This window comes from Orycteropus afer, unplaced genomic scaffold (assembly GCF_000298275.1).
Source record: "Orycteropus afer afer isolate SDZICR_OR568_19922 unplaced genomic scaffold, OryAfe1.0 scaffold00152, whole genome shotgun sequence".
In the NCBI taxonomy this organism is placed as follows: domain Eukaryota; kingdom Metazoa; phylum Chordata; class Mammalia; order Tubulidentata; family Orycteropodidae; genus Orycteropus; species Orycteropus afer.
In genome coordinates this window covers 3,181,217-3,191,646 of record NW_006921739.1, presented here as the reverse complement: position 1 = coordinate 3,191,646, position 10,430 = coordinate 3,181,217, and the positions used below count along the sequence as shown (strand labels likewise).

Here is a 10,430-nt window from a genome sequence, read left to right as displayed (position 1 = left end):
TTTGCTATCAGTTTTGTGAGGTAGGAGAACAAGCATAACATCCCTATTTTACAAATGAGAAAATAGTAAGCTAAAAAATTTAAGTGATTTGCCAAAATCTAGTTTGCTAAAACTAGAACAAAGATCTTACACTTTTAGCTTTGTAGTACTCTCTCTGCTATCTCATGCTGTCTCTACTCTTGCATTAAGTAAAATTATTATAGGTGAAAGCCATGCATTTTTTTTTTTTTAATTAGAAACTGCACTGAAGGCACATGTCTACTTGATTCAAGAAGCAGAAGAGATTAGTGGTCAAGAGTATGGGTTTTTGAGTCAGGCAGGCTCTCTTTTTCCATATTTTGTGAATTTAGATAAATCAGTCAACCCCTCTGTACTTCATGTTTCTTAAATAATATTAATACAACTTAAGTTTCAAGTAATTCTCATTTAATTTTGAAAATTAAATGAGGCTAACATTCTTAAAGCACAATGCCTGGCATATGATATCCATTTATTACAGCAGTACTGTCTATACAGTTTTCACTGGCCAATTTTTTTCAGAAGTAGATTGTCAGGTCCTTCTTCTGAGTCTATATTAGTCTGAAAGCTCTGCTGAAACCTGTCCACAATGAGTGACTCTGATGATATTTGGAAGAGAAGTGGCATATCTTCCAGTGTCAGAGCAGCATGTAAGTCACTGCAGTATGACAAACTGACAAATCATCGATCGCTTATATGCAAGTTCAAGTTGAAGCTAAAGAAAGTTAAAATAAGTCCACAAACTATGTATGACCTTGATGTATCCTACTTGAATTTAGAGACCATCTCAGGAACAGATTTGATTCATTGAACACTGGTGACTGAAAATCAGAGGAGTTGTGGAATGACATCAAAGACATAATACATGAAGAAAGCAAAGATCATTAAAAAGGCAGGAAAGAAAGGGAAACCCAAAATGAGTAGACTGTAACTTGCTCTTGAACATAGAGTAACTGTACAAAATTGAAGAAATGATTAAATAAAAGAGCTGAACAGAAGATATTGAAGGGTGACTCAAGAAGACAAAGTAAAGTATTATAATGAAAAGTGTGAAGACTTGCAGTTAGAAAAACAAAATGGAAGAAAATGCTCAGCATATCTCATGCTGAAAGAATTGAAGAAAGAAGTCAAGCCTCAAGTTGCAATATTTAAGGATTTTGTGGGAAACAGAATGATGCAGGAAGCATTAAAAGAAGATGGAAGGAATACACAGAGTCACTCTACCAAAAAAGAATTGGTTGATGTTTAAGCATTTCAGGAAGTAATATATGACCAAGATATGAAATATATGAAAGTAACAGTCAAGAAATCAAACGTTGTATTTCATTTGGGAAATCCTCTGCAAAAAACCTCTTTAAAGTGTTTATAAGTAAAGATATCATCTTGAGTACTGAGGTTTGACCAAAGCCTGCTATTTCAATCATCTCATATGCATACAAAAGCTGGATAATGAATAAGGATAACCAAAGAAGAATTAGTGCATTTGAATTGTGTTGGTGAAGAATATAGAATATACCATGGACTGCCAGAAGAATGAACAAATCTATTTTGGAAGAAGTACAGGCAGAGTACTTCTTGGAAGGAAAGATGGCAAGACGTCATCTCACTTTCTTTGGACATGTTATGAGGAGGGACCAGACCTTGTCATAACCTTCTTTGTTATTTCTTTATGTAATAGTATGCTAGATGCCTTGAAAAGTAGAATTATGCAGGGCCTCTACTGAATATTTAGTGTCATTTAGTGTAGTGACCCTGCAGGTGACAACCAGTAGTCCCTTCACAAGCAAAAACATTTGTTCGTTTATCATTTTTTAAATGTTCTTTATTTCATTATACATTAAACTCCAGTTTAGTGGTTATGTTTTGTGAATGGCCACAATGCTTTGTGATATCTTTGGTTGGTGTTGCTGAGAATTATTTATCATAACTATCAAGAAACTTTCATGGAACATGTAAATAAATGTTCATAGCATTGTTCCCTTTAAAATCTTTAGTTGTATAATGTTGAATTTTTACCCTTTAGAGGCTGTGTTAGCTAGAGGTTTCAGTTTATAGCTCTGAGTTCTCAGTTGGCTGTTTAGTTCATTCACACCAATTAGAGTTTCTGTTCCTTTTATTTGTAAACAAACTCCACTAGTATATATTATAAAATAAAAGTTAGCTGTTTTTAAACTTGATGCCACTTATTGCTGATGATTCTGAAAATTATGCAGTTTGTCATCATAATCCTAAACACTTTGGTATCAGAAATAGTTTTTGGGCTTCATTTAAAAAAAAAAAAATCTTTTTCTGGCTCTTAGGTGTCAAGCGAGCAAATTGTAGTAAGGTCACTTTATTAAAGTTGAGTAGGAGGAAACTAATTCTTTTGTTTGTTTGTGTTTTCATTCAATCTTTAGAATTTCAGGGAATTTTAAAGGTACTTTTCCTTGTCAAAAGATCATGCTTTTTATACTGTGGTGACACTGAACTATCTTTCATCTTTGGGAATTAAATCCCTTCCAAGATTCTTATTCCATAAACCTAGAAATGATTCCTGAGACATTTACTTTTTTATCAACTCAGTTTTTTCTTAATGTATATTGTTACAGAAACATTTACTCTGAAAGTCACCCATTCTCTGATTTAAAATAAGCAGCCTTTATTTAGAAGTTAATCAATATATCCACTCCGTATCTCTCCTTCAAAACATTTTATTCTTGGATTTTCTCTATATCCACAAAATTATTCTACCCCCATTTCAGCATTTCTCTGAATCAGTGATTTTTTGTTTGTTTTCTCCCTCAGACCTCTAGTTTACTTTTAAGACCTCAGACTCATCTCACCTTCAAATCTTATCTCTCTCTCTGAACTCTTTCTGTGAGCCTGACATCTCCAATTCTCTGCTAAGATACATACATTTGAATGCGTCATCATCACCCCAAACTCAAAATGACTAACAAAACTCATCCTCTTTCCTTTACATTCAATTTTCCTATTTGCTTTCTATATTTCTATCAGTAGTTGTCATTTGCCTATCAATTCACCTGTAAACCTTAGAGTCATCATTGCCTTGATCCTTTGAGATAGATACCAAGCAAGACCTGTTGACCCATATCATCCAAGTAAATTTTCTAAAATGAAAATTTGATGATATCAAACTATGCCTATAATATTTCAATGGGTCACAGTATAAATTTCAGACTTCATATCATGGCATGAAAGATGCTTCACTTTCTAGCCCCTCTCACCCTTTCTAATCCCTCCTTTGAACATCAGCCATATAGATCTATTTGTAAAGTTTTGAAAATGCCATGTTATTTTATTTCATTCCTATTGTTTGATTGATTGATTGATGACATTTTATTAGTCCTTCCTGGAAGACTTTTTCTTTCCTTCAAGACTCAGCTCAACAGTTACATTTTCTGAAGAGCTTCCCTAAATCTTCCTTGTAGACAAAGTTGGACATCCTGTTCCCAAAGTTCCCATTGCATCTTGTATTCTTATTATGACAATTATCATATAGCATTACAATTATTTATTCACATGAACTTCTTTCCTAATAAACTATGTATTTCTTGAGGACACTGATTTTTTGTGTCCATCTTTATAATCCCATGTCTTGGTCACCTAGTGCTACTATAATAGAAATACCACAAATAGATGGCTTTAAAGAACAGAAATTTGTTTTTTTATAGTTCAAACCACCCAAACCCAAACTTATTGCCATCAAGTTGATTCAGACTCATAGCAATCCCCATAGGGTTTCCAAGGCTGTAAATCCAAGATTGCTTCTCTTTCTCCCACAGAGCTGCTGCTGGGTTCCTTTGGTTAGGAGCCTAATGCCTTAACCACAGTACAGGAGGCCAGAAGTCTGAACAGATGGTATAGCTTTACAAGGAGGTCCTTCTTTATCAATTTTAACTTCTAGTATAGATGATCCTTGGAGTTCCTGGACTTACAGATTCATCTGCCTTCCATAGTCATTAGAAAGAGTCTGTCTTCCTCCTGAGTCTGCATGGCCTGATATCTGTGGCTGTTTTTTTTTTTTTTTTTTTAAATATATAGCTCATAAGTGCTTATGTTTCAGACACATCCTAAATTGGTATGACCTCATTAATATAACAAAGAGCAAAAACAGGATTATATCCACACGAATATGGGTTAGGATTTCAACACATATTTGGAGGGGATGCAGTTCAGTACATAACATCCTAGGACCTAGCACAAAACAGACAATAAAGTATTTGTTGAATCAATGATCCAGACTCATATTTCTTCGAACTCGAACACTAAAAGTGCCTTCTACCTAGTTTTCCTATATTCATTCTTTCCTGTCTCTGATCTATTCTGTATCTTGTCAACAGATTAATATTTTAGAAATAAATAGAACCATCAGGCCATTACCATATTCCCTCAAAGTCAGTAACTTCTTATTATCTAAAATTTTTAGACTGAAATTTAAGATACTCCTTAAGGTGGCCCCAAAACTATCTGTCACTTTAGCTATTAAAATGATCAGACAGGTTATTATTTGCGACAAGTGAGATATATTTAAAGTACTTTAAGATAAATATCTTGCAATGTTATTTAAATATGCCCATTGTTTCTCAGAGCAGATGGGACTCTTCATAAGGGCAGGATGGGTCTTTGGTCTTCTCCAAAGCATCTTCCAAATAAAATGCAGTCAGTTATCATTCACAAACACTCCCTGAACTCTCTGTTATGTCTTCTGTAATTGCTTTGCTTGGAGTGTTCTTTCTCAGCCTCCACTTATCAAGATTTTACCTACAGTCTAAGGCCTAACTCAATTACCAGTCTCCTTTGAAAACTTCCTTGATGCCTTTCCCTCCTACCACAAGGGAATAAGTCTCTTCTTTCTCTGTACCTGTTATATTCTTTTGACACCTCCATTCTGTCTTGCATTTTAGTTAATTGAGTACATATATTTTTCTGCCCACTATATTGTTGGTTTTTATTAGCCACATGTCTAAAATCACCTTCTCTAAACTTTTTCAAAATGAAATAATTGATATATAACTTCTGGAAGAAAAGCAATAAGATGAGGGAAATTTTCTCCTAATTCATACTTCTAAATTTATAATTTCATGTTATTATGAATAAAAATGTAAATACCTCTATTTAGAATTATTTATATGGTAAATGTTCTGATGGAATAATATAAAGATTATTTGTTTGTTTTAAGGGTTTCATTGGCTCTCCTGGAGAAGTAGGACAACTGGGACCTGAAGGAGAGAGAGTGAGTCCATTTCCTTCAAATATTATTTTCTAAAGTGAAATATTTATGGTAATGATGTATAAAAGGGGTCATAAATTCAAATGAAATAGGAGGCAGTCAGGTAATCTCAATGACTGAAGGAGGCCAAGTATAAGAAACATCAACTGTCAGAAATATAATCAAACTTTCTTGAATTTTATTATAAAGAAGTAATGTGATACAAAGATATATATTTGTTACATATTATATTCATAATCAAATTTGAGAAAAAGACAAATTGAAATATTAAAATGTTACTCATTAAAACTATTTTTTAATTTATTATTCTTTAATTTGAATGTAAAATCTTTTGTCCCATGGTGTTATTAGCAGGTCTTGTCTTTTGCAATTGAATGTGCAATAGAGAATTTAGCCTTAGAAGATATATTTTGTGCTTCATTTAATAATGGAAAATAACTGTTCATAACTGTAGGCTCTTATGAATAAAGGTGAAACCTTTGAAAAATGGTTTATTATACTTTTAAAAAATTGAAGATATTTGTACAGTTCTGGCATTCTAATGTCATGGTTTTCAGTACTATGTGCTGTCCAGTGATTTTAGTTATCATTTTTTATACTGTTAATATTATCTGAAAAAAACAGAATTCAACAATGTTAATATATTGTCATAAAGTTTAAAATTAGAAAATTATACTTGGACTTTAGATGCCACTTCTGCCACCATAAGAATGTAATTCAGGCCAAAATTTTCATTTCTGGAAACCAATTTTTGCAAATGAAAGTGAACCAGATTATTCTCTGCCAAATGAGTTTTTCAAATACATAGTTTTAAGGATGAGTAAATTATCTCACATTTTTTGTGTGTGATTACCTGTGAAAGCACCTGCAGAGAAAAAATATTTAAAGGTGCAGAGAAGAAATATTTAAAGAGTTAAATGTGCTTTAATAAAAATCAAAAAGTTCAGTCATCAGTGAGATCCAATGAACATTTTTCCTTGATATACATAAGAAGTCATTTCTTTCAATAGCAAAAAATTGTCTTCAGCATGATACCAAAACTAAGCCACTTAACCTTTAAGTGATTCAGCAAATTATTAATAGAAGATGTATTCAGTTTGTTAAACAAAGTATTGAACTGCTTTCTGTTAACCCAAAGGAGTGTATCTAGTTTGCATTGTTAATTATTCTACTCATGATACAATCTCTTCCTGACCTTTTGGCATGAATTTATTTCTAGTAAATGATGAAATAATATAATAAATAAACCAAAGTTATATATCCTTGCACAGTATTGTCATCTTGTATTAAAGTATCTTAAGCACAGTGTTGATAATGACTATCAATAGGCATATTTCCTGTAATCACTCTACTACTGACCAGTCTAGGAAAAATATCAAGATTTGTCTAATATTGTACCTACCATAGATCATGTCCCAATTTTATTTGACTACATCAAAATTATCATTAAAATCAAGAATGATACAGCTAACTGTGTCATTATTATGTTATGAAACATTTAGGTAGAGAAAAATATAAAATAATGTTAGTTACTACTGAAAACAAATGGAAAGAAAATGTCCTTTCTGGAAGTTAATATGGCACTTATGCATATGTATATATATGTATGATTATGTTCAAACAAAACAAAACAAAACAAAACTCATTGCTGTCAAGTTGAATCTGATACATAGCAACCCCTCCTTGGGTTTCTGAGGCAGTATCTCTATGGAAGTAGATTGCCCAGTCTTCATTTTGAGAAGTGGCTGGTGGGTTTGAACTGCCAGCCTTTTGATTAGCAGTCAAATGCCTTAGGCACTACGCCACCATAATATCTATAGGTTTCCTTCTTAGACTGAGTGAATATACTAAAGTTTGAGGAAGAAAATTAACCTATTGTTTATAACAATGATGGGCTGTTGTTTTGGTTACTTCGTGGAGCTCTAACAGAAATACTACAGGTGGATAGCTTTAACAAGCAGGAATTTATTCTCTCACAGTTTTGGAGGCTACAAGTCCAAATAGAAAATGCCAAGTTCTAGGGGCTAGGTGAAACCTTCAGCAGTTTTCAGCTCTGCCTCTTGCTCCTGGCCCACTGGAGATAGAAGTATCTCTTCACTCAGGCAGTTCCTGGCTGCTGATGCTACCAAGCCCTAGATTTACAAATAAAATGGCACAGTCCCGATATTACCAAACAAAATGGCAGGCCACTAGTTCAAGTTCAGAGACAGTCCAAGTTTGGCAGATAACATGGCAGGCTGCTAAATGAAGACTCAGCTTATATATATATAAGCACAGTGTCTAAGACATTTGACTGCTAACCAGAAGGTTGGTGCTTCAAACCCACCAGCAACTCTGTGGAAGGAAGACTGGGCAATCTACTGCCATAAAGATTTATCATCTCAGAAACCCAAAAGGGGTCGCTATGGGTCGGAACCGACTTGATGGCAGTGAATTAGGTGTGTGTGTATATATATATTTGTTGTTATGTACCGTCAAGTCAGACTCGACTCATAGTGACCCCTCCTTGGGTTTCTGAGGCAGTATCACTACAGAAATAGATTGCCCTATCTTCCTTCCAAGGAGTGGCTGGTGAGTTTGAACCGCCAGCCTTCTGGTTAGCAGTCAAGTGCCTTAGGCACTATGCTACCAGAGCATATATATATATATATATAACTATGCAAAGTACTTTATATGGAGTTATTACTTTATATGGAGTAACTACTGTCTGTCAGTTTGTCATACTGTGCTGGCTTATGTGTTTCTGTAAGGCTGGAGGGTATGCCACTAGCATTTCAACTACCAGCAGGGTCACCTATGGTGATAGGTTTCAATGGAGCTTCCAGACTAAGACAGACTAGGAAGAAGGATGGGGTCACCCACTTCTGAAAAAGTGTCCAGTGAAAACCGTATGAATAGCAGTGAAACATTGTCTGATATATTACTGGAAAACTTTATTAAAAGCTCTGAAACATTGTCTGATGTAGTGCCAGAAGATGAGCTCCTCAGGTCAGAAGGCACTCAAAATATGACTGGAGAAGAGCTGCCTTCTTAAAGTAGAGTTGACCTTAATGATGTGGGTGGAGTAAAGCTTTCAGGACCTTCATTTGCTGATGGGGCATGACTCAAAATGGGAAGAAACAGCTGCAAATCAGAATGTAAATATACAAAGTATGAATATGGGAAAATTGGAAGTTGTCAAAAATGAAATGAAATGCATAAACAACAATATCCTAGGTATTAGTGAGCTGAAATGATACTGGCCATCTGAATCAGAAAATCATATGGTCTATTATACTGGAATGACACATTGAAGAGGAATGGCATCACATTCATGGTCAAAAAGAATGTTTCAAGATCTATCTTGAAGTACAATGCTATCAATGACAGGATAATATCCTATGCCTACTAGGAAGACCAATTAATACTACTGTTATTCAAATTTATGCACCAACCACTAAAGCCAAATATGAAGAAATTGAAGATTTCTGCCAACTTTTGCAGTCTAAAATGGACCAAACATTCAATAAGATGTATTGTTTATTACTAGTGACTGGAATGCAAAAGTTGGAAACAAAGAAGAATCATTAGTAGTTGGAAAATATGGCCTTGGTGATAGACAGAAATGATGCTTGAGATCACATGATAGAATTTTGCAAATACTTTTTTTCAACAACATAAATGGTGAATATATATGTGGACCTTTTCAGATGCAATACACATGGGTCAGATCCACTACATCTGTGGAAAGAGACAATGGATAAACTCAATATATTTAGTAAAAACAAGACTACCAGGAGCTGACTGTGCAATAGACCATCAATTGTTCATTTGCAAGTTCAAGTTGAAGCTAAAGCAAATTAAAGCAAGTCCATGAGAACCAAAATACGACCTTGATTATAGCCACCTGAATTTAGAGACCATCTGAAGAATATATTTGACTTACTGAACATGAATGACCAAAAACCATATGAGTTGTGGGATGACATCAAGAATATCATATGTGGAGAAAGCAAACCATCATTAAAAAGACAGAAAAGGAAGAAAAGACCAAAGTGGATGTCAGATGAGACTTTGAAACTTGCTCTTGAATGGAGAGTAGCTAAAGCAAATGGAAGAAATGATGAGATAAAAGAGTTGAACAGAAGATTTCAAAGAGCAGCTCGACCAGACAAAGTATTATAATGAAATGTGCAAAGACCTAGAGTTAGAAAACCGAAAGGGAATAACATGCTTGGCATTTCTCAAGTGGAAGGAACTGAAGAAAAAATTAAGCCTTGAGTTGCAATATTGAAGATTCTATGGGCAAAATATTGGTTGATGCAGGAAGCATCCAAAGAAGATGGAAGGAATACACACAGTCACTGTACCAAAAAGAATTGCCCAGTGTTCAATTATTTCAGGAGGTAGAATATGATCAAAAGCCAATGGTATCGAAGAAGTAGAAGCTGCATTGAAGGAATTGGTGAAAAACAATGCTCCGGGAACTGACAGAATACCCACTGAGATGTTTCAACAAAGTGACTCAGCACTGGAGATGCTTACTCATTTATGCCAGGAAATTTGGAAGATAGCTACCTGACCAACTGACTGGAAGATATCCACATTTGTGCCAATCCTAAAGAAAAGTGATCCAACAGAATGTGGAACTTATCGAACACTATCATTAATATCAGCCCCAGAGTTACAGGTGAGGAGAGACAACTCAGGGACACCCAAAGTAGCAGGCAGGAAGAGCAGGAGAAAGGGGATTAAAAGGCAGGAAGCCAGAGAGAAGAGCAATCAGCCAAAGGGATTAGGTGAGGAGAGGAAACTCAGGCCCACCCGGAGTAGCAGGCAGGAAGAGCAGGAGAAAGGGGATAAAAGCCAGGAACCTGGACAGAAGAGCAGTCAGCCCCAGGGTTACAGGTGAGGAAAGACAACTCAGGGATGCCCAAAGTAGCAGGTGGGAAGAGCAGGAGAAAGGGGATTGAAAGCCAGAAAGCCAGAGAGAAGAGCAATCAGCCAAAGGGACTAGGTGAGGAGAGGAAACTCAGGCCCGCCCAGAGTAGCAGGCTGGAAGAGCAGGAGAAAGGGGATAAAAGCCAGGAATCCAGACAGAGATACAGTCAGCCACAGGGACCCAGGTGGGGGTGATACGAGAGGTCTCCAACAGCAAGACAAACTTGTCTGTTGGTTTGTCCTACTGTGGTGACATGTA

General features: G+C 35.3%; 1 protein-coding gene across 1 annotated transcript in view; it reads left to right on the top strand.

The window, feature by feature from the left end:
* The window catches only part of COL24A1 (collagen type XXIV alpha 1 chain), a 586,013-nt gene that overhangs the window by 96,910 nt on the left and 478,673 nt on the right, over positions 1-10,430 (top strand). The window contains exon 10 of the mRNA XM_007946195.1: positions 5,201-5,254. Within this exon, the coding sequence (XP_007944386.1) occupies positions 5,201-5,254 (54 nt within the window). The remainder of the gene's footprint in view (positions 1-5,200; positions 5,255-10,430) is intronic.